Source organism: Ceratotherium simum, chromosome 5 (assembly GCF_057802395.1).
Source record: "Ceratotherium simum simum isolate JZ-2026a chromosome 5, ASM5780239v1, whole genome shotgun sequence".
NCBI classification, from domain to species: domain Eukaryota; kingdom Metazoa; phylum Chordata; class Mammalia; order Perissodactyla; family Rhinocerotidae; genus Ceratotherium; species Ceratotherium simum.
The window spans coordinates 57105440-57121624 of record NC_141904.1 but is presented as its reverse complement, the minus strand read 5'-3'; the positions used below and the strand labels follow the sequence as shown (position 1 = coordinate 57121624).

Sequence of the window (16185 nt, the reverse complement as noted above, 5' to 3'; positions counted from 1 at the left end):
TTTAAAATGTCACCCTTTCAGTTCCCTCTGCCACCACACCAGTCTAGACTCTAGTTTCCATATATCACTGCCAGACTCCAGTGTCTCTCACTGCTGTTTGTTTAGTGTTTCCAAGATGGCTCAGAAACGTACTGTGTCTCCTCAGACTTACAGAGTACTATTCAGATACAATAGCCTGGCGCTCCCTACCTGTAGACTGTGACTCCAGCCTGGTTTGTTGTATGATTGCTGCCCTCAACACACCTTATTTCATTTTGAAGCCTTGGCTTCTCCTGGCCTAGATCTTGGCCTAGAAAGGTCTCTTGCTTAATAAAATACTACTCATCCTTCAAGGTAAAGTCGAAGTCCCTTGAAATAACCTTAATTCATATCATTTTGTATTATTGATTTGATAGATATTTTCTATTTTTATTAACATTTTTCTAAGATGCAAACAATTAATTTTTTAAGCTTTATTCAAATGTAATTGATATACAGTAAACACATACTTAAAAGTGTAACACATGATGAATTTTGGTCATTTTTTTATGATGTTTGACTATGAAGTAATGTTATTCTTTTTAACAAATGTATGAAAAATGTATATGTCCAAATGGATTGTATGTGAAAAGTAGTGGTGCTAACCTCCCTGCAAATGTTCTTTCTTTTTTTCTTTAATTTTTACTTTATTTACATAAAATAAAATTTATTCTTGCTGCTTTCTTTTTGAAGAATCTCAGTGGGCAAGACACCTATTGTTGGGGCCTTTTAGCAAAAATTAATATTCACCAAAGTCATCTGGGCTGACTCATTTGATTACCTTCTGGGCAGTAGTAGTGTTGGTAGGTGTGGGATGTAACTATAAAGTAATTATTGGTTTTTCTAGCAGAATTTGTAAACTGGCTTGGTGTTTCCAAAAAATTTCTAGGCGTTTCTAGAGTAACAATAACATTGTTAAAATCAGTAGTTTGAATGGACTTTGAAGGGCAATGCTTTGTTTACAAACTAGGGCATTCTTTTAAATGAAAATCACTAGTCTGCAAGTCACAAAACCCTAATTTAATGAATGTTGTGAATAAGTGAAGGGGAGAGATAGATGGGTAGTAGGAAGAGGGTCAGCTACCTTTGTCACCTATGATTGTGGTCTCTTTCACCTCCCCTTTGCTGCTTTGTCTGCATATGGAGCCAGGAATGTGTTTGTGTTTTTCTTTTTGAAATAATGAGCAAAATGCTAGGTTTGGTTGAGATTGTTCCTTAGTATTTTACTTTTTGTATCAAATTGGCTTTTCTGGGCTGACCTGGGAGCTTAGGCTCCATTTGTAACATTTTTATGAGGACATTTGTTGCACATTCCCAGTGGTCAGCTCTTCAGAAGTAAACTTTTGGAATACCTATTAGTATCCTGGCATCTGATATATACAGAAGCAGAATATTTTATAAAATAAATATAGAGTACAAATTATTTTAGTTAAATTGACAAGCAGTACTTAAAGATATTTTCTATTAGAGGCACTTAAATGGTGTTATATTTCTCAAAACTCAGGGAGATAAATATAAGATTCCACTGTGTACTTCTTGCCTTCTTAAAGAAATTAATTTTGCTTTTTCTTATTTTTAGTATTATTTTTATGAGTATGGCTTTGATGAGCTAAGGCGAAGACCAAGACACGTGTGTCCATATGCAGTTGTGTCTTTTACTTACAAAGATGATATACAAACTCCGAAGTTTGCGCCTTCATCAAGGTAAAACTTATGAGTTTTAGATATCATCCAGAGTGGTATTATGTTACGTAACCTGTGTGCTGAGTTGGGAGAAACGCTTTGTTTTCTTTTCTTTTTTTTTTCTTGCCTTGAAATTAAATACATAAATGTTCATGATGACTTTTAAAAGGTTAATGTGAGGGACAGATACTTAAACCATGTGGAAATACAAACTAAAATTTACTTGAACCTCACTGGTTAACTTTTTTTACGTTGATGCTGAAGGTTTGTGTAGTGGAGTAAATGCAGTTTTTAAAAGTGAAATTTTGTGTATTAGCTCTCTTGGAATTGGAGAACTTCTGTAAAAGATGCCCCACCCCCACCTCAAACTAGTTAAATCAAAAATTTATTAAGGAGCCTAGGCATTGGTAGTTGTTAAAAGCTTCCAGGTGATTCTGATTTCCAGTCAGTTGAGTACCATTGATAATTTCTTATAAGCTGTAATATAAGGTGACCAAATAAAAAGCAGTTTCCCTTTTTTTCCCCACGTGGTGATTCCAGAAAATGTTTTGGCAGAATTGAATAAGTAAACTTATAGGGATATAGGTAAAATGGTCAAATGTGTACTTATTTTTACTTTGAATACCCATGTTTAAAGTCGTGTATGATATCTATTCATTTAGAAATACTGCTATTTTAAAAAGCCACATTTCATGAAACATACACATTTTTTTGAGGTTGACCTATTTAATCAGTTTTCCAGAGCAAATCATCTTGTCTTCATTTAAATTGTTTGAGATCCAGCACTTTTTTCATGTCAGTGAATAGCCGTGGAACCCATCCACAGCCACAAGTACTAACTCACATAATATCCAAACAGTGTCTTTTTCATTTTTTTTGTGGCTCTTTATTTATGATCTCCATGATACATTTACTATAGTGCCTTTCAATAGTGATCTTTAAAAAGAGAACCGGCACTTAATAATTATGAGGTCATATCCCCAGGTATAATGACTGTCATTTGTTTTTGCCTCGTCTTTGCTTCCATCTGTTAACCTCCATATCATTTAAAATGAGCATTGATTGAACATGTTGCTGTACCTTGAATGCTGCCATGAATGCTTCTACTCCAGGACGTCTGCATTTGCTGTTCTCTCTTTCTCCCCAATTAGCTGCATAGTTGACACCTACACTTCCTTCAGATCTCTCCTTAAAGGTGACCTTATCAGTGAGGCCTTCTGTGATTTTTTTTTTTAACCCCCATACTGTTAGTCTCTTTCTCCATTGCACTTAAAACCATCATCATCTATAGTAAGCTATAACTTACTTTTTGATTGTTGTTTGTCTTCCTCATGCGATTGTAAGCTCAGTGAAGGCAGGGGTTTTTGCTCATCCTTCTAATCCTGTTACCTAGAACTGTGCCTAGTAAGTAATAGGAGCTTAGTAAGTGTTTATTGAGTGATGAATGAATATATTTAAATATATAGTGAGGCTGTTTCTTTGAATCTCGTCACCAAAATAAAATAATTGACAGAGACTTTAACGGACTCTATTCTTTCCTGATGGATATTTTTGGGAAAAACAGCTCTATTAAATTTGGGCAAATATGATAATTCAAGCCATGTAAATAATTCTGTTTTCTTCCAGTAGACTTGGATTTACTAAATGTTGTAATAAGTAAGTAATTTGTTCTTCCTACTTGGAGGAAGGATTTAATTCTCTTCTACAGTATGCCATTAAAAATTGCACTCATATGCCTGCGCTCCGCTTTGGTGGCCCAGGGTTCGCGGATTCAGATCCTGGGCGTGCACCGATGCACTGCTTGTCAAGCCATGCTGTGGCGCCGTCCCATATAAAGTGGAGGAAGATGGGCACGGATGTTAGCCAGGGCGAGTCTTCCTTGGCAAAAAAGAGGAGGATTGGCATCGGATATTAGCTCAGGGCTGGTCTTCCTCACCAAAAAAAAAAAAAAAAAATAGCACTTATATCAAGGTCCTGAATGTTAACTTTCATGTTGTTACCCATCAGTAATGTTTTTCTTTTCTTTTTAAAAATTTATTTATAGATCTAACAGCTTTAATGCAGATAGAAACACAGGTAAGACTCTCATATTTCTTTCCTTCAGTTTTATAAATCGAAAGAATAAGTACAAATAAAAAATTAATAATTAAGTCCGTTTTTTATTTTTATAATGAATGGGAATCTGCAAAGTATGAAAAAGAGGGTGAGGCCATGTTATGTTGTAGCATCAACATTTGGTTGTCCAAACAAGGTTTCCTTTGAGAAGCTGCTGCTGCTGCTGGTTTTAGCACTTTGATAAAGGTAAAAAATAAAGCAAGTTTCACAACTCAGCCTTTTAAAAGTGTTAAATTCATCAGAGGTTTAGAATTTAGAAGAGATAGAGAAGATTAAAGCTATGGTGACATTTTGTATCTTCAGGTTTCTCCACAATGAAAAGAGAACGAGTAGACGGTATTAAACATGGGAATTCGTGTAGTTAACTGGATTTAGTATAGTCTCCTTTGGGAGAAATAAGAGGGCAGTAACTGTATTCTTTGCTCCTCAGCTTTCTGATATGAGGACATTTAGACAAATAAATTTGTTATTCTTGGCAGCTAGAATAGTTTTGTAGGGGAAAACATACCTGAAACAAAAATCCTAATGTTCGAACTCTCCTGTAAATAGAATGTCAAGTTTTTGTTGTTGTTGTTCTCTTTAAACCTTTTTTCTAGATTTTTTCCCCATATTTCTGGTAAACATATATTTGCTTCTGAGCTGCCAAGAGGCTGAATTGTGTCATTATTCTTTTCATTTAGATAAATATAACTACACCTTGTGGAAGGGACAGCTTTTAAATAAAGGAAAGCTTTTGTGTTACATTTCTCTGAGGTCAGCCACTCGTGCTTTTTTGCCTATCAAGCTGTAAGTATGTTATATTACAAGAAAATAGCAATTAGTGGTTGCTAATTGTTCAGTTTCTTCTTTTGCTCTTTTTTCTTACTTATATTTAGGTTTTACTTTGGTCTGTAAGAACTTAAATATAAATATTAGTTTGTTTTAAAAAAGATTGATTTGATAACTTCAGAAACTTATTTGGTAAGGTGAGCTCTTTGCTTTTCTGCCTTCATTTGAGGATGGGCTAAATAGTCATATTTGTGGCATAAAACTTGTTCTTAGTGATATTTAATCTTAAAAGTGATTTTTCAAAGTTTTATCCTAATTAGATATCTGTTTCATTTAGCAATTTGAACATGATAGACTTAAAAGTTATCAGTTCGTTGTTGGAAACAGCTTTATGTGGTGAGTTAAGTTAAAATTTATAGGCTGTTTTCAGGCTTGTGCAACATGTGTTGAAATAGAAAGGTCTCAAGTGATCTTTTGCTACCACCGCAGTAGACGTTATGGACCTTCATAAATGTTTGAAGATTATTTTAATAGTTCATACTTGAATTGTCTTTAATAAAATGACAACCTTTTATCCTTTGTGGTTAGTAAATTTGGCATATAGGATTAGCTTCTGGCTTAAAGAGGAAAAGTTGGTAATATTGTCAGGCTGTCTACCTACCTGTGCATGTATCTGGACTTCCCATATCAAATCCTCTTTAGAATAAAGTGCAATATTAATAAATATGCTCTTCCGTTTTCCATCAAGATACGTGTGTGTGTGTGAGAGAGAGAAAGATAACATTGCTATTATGTATGAGTTAAAAATACAGGTAAGGCAAACATGCTTTTTCAATTTTCTTTCAGTCCTGAGAAGTTAGATGTTGAAACGGTTATGAGTATTGATCATCTGAAACAGAAAATCCCGCCAGCGTTGTTTTATAAGGAAACATACTTAGGTCCAAATGAAGGTAAAGTAATTTAATTTTACTGAAATACATAAGAAGCAGACTTGATTTGAATATTTACTATGTATTTTTTCTTACGTCAGTTTTGAAGAATGGAATGTATTGCAGCCTTTATGAAGTTGTAGAAAAGACAAGAATTGGAAGTAACATGGAGAGTTTACTGCAAAAACTAGAGAAAGAAAAACTTGTGAGTGAAAGGTTTTAAAATGTTCCTCATTCTCCCTTAGAAACATGCATATTAATAAGTGATCATATTAATATCTCAGTTTATTTCATTTTTACCTCTGAAAGTACCACAAGGTCTCTGTGTTGCTACCATTTAGTTAACAGCATTTTACTATGGCCTCTGGTACTCTTATTTTTAACCATGACACTAGACCTTCTATAAACTAGTCTTCCCCATGAAGTAACTTTATTGTATTTTGTGATTGTGACTGTGATATTCAACAAATATTTATTGAATATCATTTTCTTATGCAGAATATATAGTTTAGTAAAGAATGAGACGAAGAGACTGTTCTTCTGGATTATACCGAGGGATAAATGGAGTTACTTAGATAGGTGTGGTTTGTTCCAGTAGAGACAGTGTTAAATTGAAGACCCAAAAATAACAAGGCACTTGGAGAGGTTGAAGGGATAAAAGAACAGTCTGGTAGTTGGGGGAAAGTAGTAGAACATGAGACTGGAAAAGTGTGTAGGGGGCTATGTCCTATTGTATCACGCAGACAATGTTCAGATGTTTGGAAGTTTGGACTTGATCCTAAGAGCAAAGGATTTTAAAGGGAGTGGAATGAGGTGTTGATTGTGTGTGCAACGTGATCAGATCTGTATTTCGAAAGTTTACCTTCGTTACTCTGTAGAGAATGCATTGAAGTGGGGAGATGAGATAGGAAACTATTACATTAGAGGGTGATGGTGGGTTGGATGAGAAAGGTAAGAATGATGATATAAGAAGAGACTGATTTAAGAGATATTTACTAGGTAGTATCCAATTTAATAGATACTGACTAGATTGAGTTTCAGTAGAGGGATTAAGTCATCAGATTGTGATGGGTTCAGGAATGAATGGAAAATGAATATGTGAAGCTAATTTGTACAGTTAGCTGAAGGAGAGAAGCTGGTTGCAGAGAAGAGGAGTGGCTATTCCAAGTTTTCTATTAACATGAGATAGATGAGCTCATGTTTAAATGTTGATGGGATATTCCAGTAGAGAAGGAGAGAAGTTTTTGCGCAGGTATGCCATTTAATCAAGTTTTACAGCAGTTGACTTCTTTGTACTCCTCATTTTGTTGAGCCTCAATTTCTAGGCAGTCAAATGGAGATTTATGTCACTGATTTTCAGAACCTGCAACTTCATTTTTAATGGCTACATAGAGTTTTGTTGTATGCATATATATTTGCTTAACCATTCCATTGTTTATAGATGAGAGAGTCACATTATATACAAAACTTTTAGGCAGAGTTTATACACTTATGAATTGGTGGATACATAGCAATAATTTTTTTTACTAACCTGCTAGAAACCTTTGGGCTTAGGCGTCATAGAACACCCACATGTGCACACGCACACACATGCAGATTCACTACATATGAACATACTCTTATATGTACATTTCTTGTTTTCCTCTGAAAGCCTGTCTGTAATACAAGTATTCCTCATGATCAAAATCTGTTCAATTCTTGAGTTCAGAAAGTGAAAATGAAAGTTTAGATACTAGGTTGGATATAGTGGGATATTGAGTTATCCAAATCTGTTTGGTCCTTACATTTCAGAGAATGAGTATTGAGAGTCTGGACAGTGAGGAGTTTATCAAAAAATTACAGTATCTGTTGAGTTCCTAATGGTGAGATTCAGCATAGGAAGGATACTGGCATTTGGTCTCTGCCTGAGTAGGTATTATATTAGGTTCATGGAGAATGGGGTCTTCCCAGAATCAAGAAGTAAAGTAAGATCGTAGATCTTAGAGGGCACGGGCATTCCATAGTTCACACTGTGTGAATCTAATGGACATAGGTATTTTGTGTAGCTACCCCTTTTCCTGCAAAATTCATTCTCATGGTAATGGGAGGTGCATTGGGGCTATTGGATTCTTAATAATTTTATCCTGAATTACGTACACGAGGTGTTCTAGATCAGACAGATTTAGTGAAGACTTCAAAGTAAGTAGTAAATGAGTTAGCCCTCCTTTGCCCTAGTCCTTACCCTTAGGGCAACACAATGAGAGAGAGGTTAATTAGCCTATGCAAGTATCTGGCTATTCCATAGGCAAGAGATGAGGAAAAATGATTTTTCTTTGCTTATAAAGGGAAGGAGGCAGCTAGCTCCCTCCCCTCCTGAAAAGGTCTCCTTGAAATATAATGAATATTAATTTCAACTCTTTGGTAAATAAATAAAATCTCTTTAGGAGCCAGGTGGCCCTCTTGGACCTAAAGACATCTCCAGATTCCTGTGACTCATTCCACCTTAAAATGTAAATACCTAGGGAGATAGCTCTTTAGTCTTCCTGGCATCTTGGGACTTAACCTAGGAACCTAATCTGTGCTGTAACCTCTTGGCCCTCGTGTGTACCTACTTGGCACTCTCAGGGAAATAAGAAAACTTTAATTATCCTTTTGGGTTGGAGCAATTGACTAGATGATTGGCTACAGATCTAATTCTTAAAATATGTGAAGAGTAAAATATTTCTGGAGGGAATTAAAGCAAACATTTCCTATCTTTATATCGTATACATTTCTGCCTATCAGAAGGCTAGGGCTTTTTTGCAGGAGCACTGAGAAATCCAGGGATGTTTTATTTTCCCACAGGGAGATTTATGAAATAAGTGAAATTATATGAGCTCTCTTTTGGTTGGTGGTAAGTCAAGTTAATTCCTTTTTTTTTTTTTTTTTGTGAGGAAGATCAGCCCTGAGCTAACATCCATGCTAATCCTCCTCTTTTTGCTGAGGAAGACCGGCTCTGAGCTAACATCCATTGCCAATCCTCCTCCTTTTTTTTTTTCCCCAAAGCCCCAGTAGATAGTTGTATGTCATAGTTGCACATCTTTCTAGTTGCTGTATGTGGGACGTGGCCTCAGCATGGCCAGAGAAGTGGTGTGTCGGTGCGCACCTGGGATCCAAACCCGGGCCGCCAGTAGCGGAGCGCGCGCACTTAACCGCTAAGCCACGGGGCCGGCCCAAGTTAATTCTTAAAAAAAAAAAAATGAGAGATCCCTAAATTTGAATATTGTCTGTGATGTGAACATTCGTCTACATATCTCTTGATGTACATGTACAAGATTTTTTCTCTCAGGTATATAATATATTAGATTTATTATCTATAAGTAGAATTCTTGAATCATAATATAGGCACGTGACTGGCTTTATAAGATAATGCCATATTATTTTAAGTGGTTGTACCAATTTATATCCCCCCCAATACCAGGAAGTTCCGGTTAATTCACATACTCACAATTGCTTGGTTTAGTTAGACTTTGGCAAAATCTTGCCATTCTGGTAGGTGTAAAATAGTATCTTATTGTGATTTTAGCTTGTATTTTCCTGCACTACGATGAGTTGATCATCCTTTCATAAATTTACGTCTTTTAATGGTCAGTTGCCTGTTTTTCCTCTGAGTGGCTTATGTTTTCTTACTAATTTGAGGAGATTTATATATATTTTGGGTACTAATACTCAGCTATGTATGCTATAATTGTTTTTTTTTTAATAATTTGTGCTTGCCTTTTTACTTTTTACTCATGGTGTTTTTTGAAGAACAGATATTCTTAACTTTAATGTAGTTGAATTTATCTGCCTGAATGTTAAGCGCTGTTGGTGACTTCTTTAAGAAATTTTTCCTTCCCCCTAGGTCTTACAGATACTGCCCTATATTTTCTTCTGAATGTGTTATGATTTTGCCTTTGGCACTTAAGACTTTGAAAATATGTATATATTGTTTTGCTTTTTGTTTTTTGCGTGATATACTATAGAAATCCACCTTCGTTTTTTTCCCCCCATATGAATAACAAGTTGTTCCTGAACCATTTACTGAATAAACCATCCTGTCTTCACTAAAGAGTCTTGATACCAGGTAGGGCAAATTGCCCCACTTTTTTAATCCTTCTTAGGAGTGTTTTGCTATTTGAGATTCAGCGTTTTTTCAAGAAATTTTATAATCAGGTTGTTACGTCCCCCCTGCCCCCCCAAAAAAAACCCTGTTGGGATTTTTTTTATTGGAATTGTGTTAAATTTGTAGATCAAATTTTGAGAGAATTGACGTCTGTGTGATAGCTGTCTTATCCATGAACAAGATTATCTCTACTTCTCTAGGGTATTCTTTTAAGAGTTTTATAATTTTGTGGATACAAGTCTTGCTCATTTTTTGTTAGATTTGTCCCGAGACATCTTATATTTTTTGATGATGTTATAAACACTGTTTTCCATTTCAGTACATTTTCTGTTTGTGTGTATAGAAATGTAATTGACATTTATATATCGATTTTATCTCAGATCAGTATATGAAATTTGCATAATTTATTTTTGTACGTTCTTTGGGATTGTTACATAGATGTCATTATCTGGGAGCAACATTGTTTTGTTTTTTCCTCTCTAGTCTTTATGCTCTTTATTTCTTTTTCCTGTGTTACTATGCAATCTAGGATCTCTAGTACGATGTTGAATAAAAACGGTGATTGTAGGCATTCTTGTCTTCTTGATTTTCAAAAGAACACTTCTAACATTAACCATTAGGTGGGAAGCCTATATCAGTTTAAAATTTTTCCTTTTTTTTTTTTTAACTGTGAATGGATTTTTAATTTTATTGAATGCTTTATTTATTTATTTGTTTATTTATTGCATTTATCAAGATGGTTACAGGCATACCTTGGAGATATTGTGGGTTCGGTTTCAGACCACCGCAATAAAGTGAGTCACACAAATTTTTTGGTTTCCCAGTGCATATGAAAGTTATGTTTATACTATCCTGTAGTCTATTTAGTGTTCAGTAGCATTATGTCTAAAAGATCAATATACATACCTTAATTTAAAAAGTTCTTTATTGCTAAAAAATGCTAACCATCATCTGAGCCTTCAGCGAGTCATAATCTTTGTACTAGTAGATGGTCTTGCTTTAATGTTGATGACTGCTGACTGGTCAGTGTAGTGGTTGCTGAAGGTTGGGGTGGCTGTGGCAATTTCTTAAAATAAGACAACAATGAAGTTTACCTCAATTGGTTGAGTTTTCCTTTCAGGAACAATTTCTCTGTAGCATGCAATGCTGTTTGATAGCATTTTACCCACAGTAGAACTTCTTTCAACATTGGAGTCAGTCCTCTCAAACCTTGCTACTGCTTTGTCAACTAAGTTTATGTCATATTCTAAATCCTTTGTTGTCATTTCAACAGTCTTCACAGCATCTTCACCAGAAGTAGATTCCATCTCAAGAAACCACTTTCTTTGCTCATCCATAAGAAGCAACTTCTCATCCGTTAAAGTCTTATCATGAGATTGCAGCAATTCAGTCACATCTTCCAGCTCTACTTCTAATTCTAGTTTTCTTGCTGTTTGTACCACATCTATGGTTACTTCCTCCACTGAAGTCTTGAAGCCCTCAAAGTCATCCATGAAGGCTAGAATCAACTTCTTCCAAACTCCTGTTAATGTTGATATTTTGACCTCTTCCCATGGATCACGAATGTTCTTAATGGCATCTAGAAGGGTGAATTCTTTCCAAAAGATTTTCAATTTACTTAGCCCAAATCCATCAGAGGAATCACTACCTATAGCAGCTATAGCCTTACAAAATCTATTTCTTAAATAATAAGACTTGAATGTTGAAATGACTCCTTGATCCATGGGCAGCACAATGGATGTTGTGTTATCAGGCATGAAAACAGCATTAATCTCATTGTATATCTCCATCTGAGCTCTTGGGTGACCAGGTGCATGACAATGAGCAGTAATATTTTGAAAAGAATCTCTCTGAGCAATAGGTTTCAACAGTGGGCTGAAAATATTCAGTAAACCATGTTGTAAACAGATGTGCTGTCATCTAGGCTTTGTTGTTCCATTTACAGAGCATAGGCGGAGTAGATTTAGCATAATTCTTAAGGGCCCTAGGATTTTCAGAATGGTAAATGAGCATTGGCTTCAACTTAGTCACCAACTGGATTGGACCCTAACAAGAGAGTCAGCCTGCCTTTTGAAGCTTTGAAGCCAGGCATTGACTTCTCTCCAGCTGTGAAAGTCCTAGATGGCATCTTCCAATATAAGGCTGTTTTGTCTACATTGAAAATCTAGTGTGGCCATGTTCATTAGTAGCCATCTTCATCAATTATCTTAACTAGATCTTCTGGATAACTTGCTGCAGCTTCTACATCAGCACTTGCTGCTTCGCCTTGCACTTTTATGTTTATGGAGATGGCTTTTTAAACTTGATGAACCAACCTCTGCTAGCTTCAAACTTTTCTTCTGCCAGCTTCCTCACCTCTCTTGGCCTTCATAGAATTGAAGAGAGGTAGTGATTTGCTCTGGATTAGGCTTTGGCTTAAGAGAATGTTGTGGCTGCTTTGAGCTATCCAGACCACTAAAACTTTGTCCATATCAGCAATAAGGCTGTTTCGCTTTCTTATCATTTGTGTGTTCACTGAAGTTCAAGAACTTTTCCTTTGCATTCACAACTTGGCTAATTGTTTGGTGCAAGAGGCTTAGCTTTCGACCTGCCTTTTTCATTAAGCTTAATCATTTCTAGCTTTCGATTTAAAGTGAGAGACATACGACTCTTCTTTTCACTTGAACACTTAGAGACCATTGTAGGGTTATTAATTAATTTGGTGAGGGAGATTGGCCATGAGCTAACATCTGTTGTCAGTCCTCCTCTTTTTGCTAAGAAAGACTGGCCCTGGGCTAACGTCCATGCCCACCTTCCTCTGCTTTATATGGGACGCCGCCACAGCATGGCTTGGCAAGCAGTGCGTCGGTATGCGCCCAGAATCTGAACCTGCAAACCCCGGGCTGATGAAGTGGAGTGTGCGCACCAACTACGCCACCAGGCTGGCCCCTCCTTCATTATCTTTAGACTGTCTTTCTAGGACTCTGAAGCATCATGTGTCAGACCTTTTCATTTTGTTCTCCGTGTCTGTTAACCTCTCTTGTGTTTTCCATCTACTTGTTTCTCTGTGCTGCATTCTGAGTAATTTCGTCATAGCCATCTTCTGGTTTACAAATTCTGTCTTTAGCTGTGTCTAATTTACTGTTTAATTCATTCATTGAGTTTCTAATTTCATAAAGATTATTTTTGATTTCTAAAAGTTATATTTGATTCTTTTTGAGATCTGCCTGATCTTTTTTTTTTTTTTTGTGAGGAAGATCAGCCCTGAGCTAACATCCACGCCAACCCTCCTCTTTTTGCTCAGGAAGACTGGCCCTGAGCTAACATCCATGCCCCTCTTCCTCTACTTTATATGGGATACTGCCACAGCATGGCCTGACAAGCGGTGTGTCGGTGTGTGCCTGGAATCTGAACCCGGGCCGCCAGCAGCAGAGCGCACGCAATTAACCACTACGCCACGGGGCCAGCCCCCTGATCATTTTTTTTTAGTAAACAGGTTCTTGTTAGTTCTTTCAGAAATATTTATTGAGTACCTGTTATGTGCCAGGCACTGTTCTAGGAGGTGGAGATTATATTCTGATATTCCTTTTTTTTTTTTATTGAAATAAGATTCACCGTTTTAGTCATTTAAAGTGTACAATTTAGTGATTTTTAGTAAATTCACAATGTTCTGTAACCATCACCAATATCTAATTCCAGGACATTTTCAACACCCATTAAGCCTTCACTCCGCATTTCTTCCTCCTCCCAGTCCCTGGTGATCACTAATCTACTTCTATCTTTATGGATGTATGTATTCTGGACATTTTATATAAGTGGAGTCCTGCACTATGTGGCCTTTAGTGCCTGGCTTCTTTCACTTAGCATAATACTTTTAAGGTTCATGCATGTTGCAACATGTATCAGTACTTCATTCCTTTTTCTGGCTGAATAATAATTCATTGTGGATAATGCCACATTTTGTTTGTCCATTCATCAATTGTTTCCAGTCTGGCTATTATGAATATTGCTGCTATGAACATTTGTGTACCAATTTTTGTGTGAACATGTTCTCAATTCTGCCAATTATTTTGTTTATTTCTTTAAACATTTCATACCTGTTGTTTTGTATATTGCATCTGATAATTCCAGTTTGAAGTCCTTAGGTATTTGAATCTGTTGTTTCTGCTGAATTTTACTTAGGGTAGCTTATCTCCTCCTAAGCTTGGTGATTTAAGATTGTGAGCTTAATATTTTATATTTTTAATGCATTTTTGTTTTTGTACCACATTACCTGTAATGTTATCTGGAAAGTCAAAATAGTAGAATCAAGTAACAAAAATCTACAGACTGGGTTAATATTGTTTTCTGAGGGGGAAAGAAACAGTAGCTGTAATAAATAGAGGCAGCAGGAGCACAGGGTTCACAGGTATTTCCTTTTCTACAGGGTTGAAAGTGTTTCTTCGGGCTCAGGGCCTCTCTCTGCCTGAGTGTTGTTTCTGGGTGTAGAGTCCTGGTGCTCCATGGGTCTCTGCGGACATTGAAACCCCTTAGAGGACAAGGGTCTTTAGGCCACTAAGCCAGTGGAATTTAAAAAACCTGGTATTTGGAGTGGGTAAGAAGTTAAAAGAATCTGTTTTTCCTCAGTGAGCACAAAACATGAAAATCTCATTCATGCTTCCCAGCTTCCTGTTCTGACAACCAGAAGCTGGGTAAAATGTTAAAAGGGATATGATGTATAAAACATTTTGGATAAAAGTGTTTGAGTCTGAAACAAAAATTCTGCAGGTACCTTGTCCACCTTACTTTTGAGTGTTCAGTGTTTTTATTAAATGTAAATTGGTAGCAAAGTCACTTCTTGTCCTTTAAATTGTTGATTCTTACACAGACTTGGTTTACTGGAATTGTTTAATAGGAATTTAGGTAGCACAAATTTTCTTTCAGAATCTGAATATCCTTTTGTGTTCTACTGCCATGCTCAGTTCTTCCTTTACTTACCCTTTCTTTAATCCAAAAATATTGTGAACTATTGCAATAGCCCCTGAACTGAATTCTTCACGTTACATCATTTTCTTTCCTCTCCTACACGGTGCTGTCAAAGATTTTTTGTTTTTTAGGGAACACTCCAGTTTACAAGGGTTTAGTTTCAAGGGCATTCCTGGCTAACCTGGCATTCTTGTCTTTATACCATCTAGCCCATTTGTCTTATACGTTTATCCTACTCTGTCCTCACCTTTTTGCCAATCATAAGTGCTCTGATGCCTGCAAACTGTCCATTATATTATAACTCTGCCTTTGCTCATGATGTTGCCTCTATTGAAATGTGCTTCCCACAATCTCAGGGTCTTGGCAGTGTACCCATCCTTCAGAATCCACTTTCAGTACACTAAGTATTTTTTCCAACCATAAACAAACTGTATTTTTTCCCTTCCCGTTGCTTTGTAAATCTTTTAGAGAACTTTTCTGTCTTATCTAATTATTGATATTTCTTGTGTTACTCTCTCCGCCCAATTATAAACTATTCAGAATCAAGGATCTTGTGTTGCTTGTGTTTGACATTATCTCTGGCAAGGAAAATTGCCTTACATGTGAAAGATGTTCGTTAAATGTGTGAAGAATTAGATTATAGCAACACATTTCATTTGAGATTAGCCTGAACTCTTAAAAGGCAGCATTTGTGTCATACTTGTTTTATATCTCCAACATCCAGCACACTGCCTTGGCAATTAATAACATAATTGTCTTTTGAATTGCTGAGGAAAATATTTGAAGTCCTTAGTTTGGTCCTTGTATTTTAGCTTCAAGGAAAAATCAACAAGCTGGTTTCACAGTTAATTAGGGGAATTCTTTCAGTAATATTTTCTTATTAAAGTTAAGAAAACTGAGGACTTTTTGTTTCATTGGAATCCTGTTAATCAGAGAGTTGGTGGAAAGAGATTTTAAGTAATTCAGTAGCAATATTTTTCCTAAAAAGATGATCAAGAACTTTTTGTTTTCTTTATAATTAGTAAAAATTGCTGTGTGTCTGCTGTATGGTGAGTAATAATAAAGCAGATTCAACTCCTTCCCTCTTTCAAAAATGCAGGTTCTTGTTAAACCTTTGGGAGATCGAGGATACCTTTTTCTTCTCTCTCCTTGTCAAATGGTTTCTCCATATGGTAGGTGATCTCTCTTGTTTTTATAATTCTTTTTTAACTTTTTAGTTAAAACGCATTGCTAATGAATTTGACTTCTGTTTTTTTAGAACATCCAACTGCCAAGCCTCGAGTCCTACATGCTTTGTTTCTGTTTCAAGAACCTAGAGGCATAGTTACTGGTAAGTTCTTTGAATATCTAAATCTAGTTACGTATAATACCTACATTTTATTGAAAATTTCCAGATAACTCACTAAGCATTTTATCTTTCTTACATCATGTTTTGGGAAATACTGGAGGTATTAAGAGGTATTAGCAATATAAAACACAAATTATATGACTTGATTTTTTTTTTTAATTATGAAAAATTATTTGGGTTTTATCAGTGTTTTCATAAAATAAACGGTTGTAATTGTAACAATACTATAGCTTAGTTTTTCAGGGTTTTATATTATT

The 16185-nt window shown here is 35.9% G+C and overlaps 1 protein-coding gene across 7 annotated transcripts in view; it reads left to right on the top strand.

Annotated features, from left to right (window-relative positions):
• Positions 1-16185, top strand: part of TASOR (transcription activation suppressor) — a 49284-nt gene that overhangs the window by 12075 nt on the left and 21024 nt on the right. For all 7 annotated transcript variants that reach the window (XM_014793069.2, XM_087431202.1, XM_087431201.1 and 4 more), the window contains exons 7-13: positions 1598-1722; positions 3746-3777; positions 4497-4602; positions 5431-5534; positions 5615-5718; positions 15680-15752; positions 15839-15910. In XM_014793069.2, coding sequence (XP_014648555.2) covers positions 1598-1722; positions 3746-3777; positions 4497-4602; positions 5431-5534; positions 5615-5718; positions 15680-15752; positions 15839-15910 — 616 coding nt within the window. The remainder of the gene's footprint in view (positions 1-1597; positions 1723-3745; positions 3778-4496; positions 4603-5430; positions 5535-5614; positions 5719-15679; positions 15753-15838; positions 15911-16185) is intronic.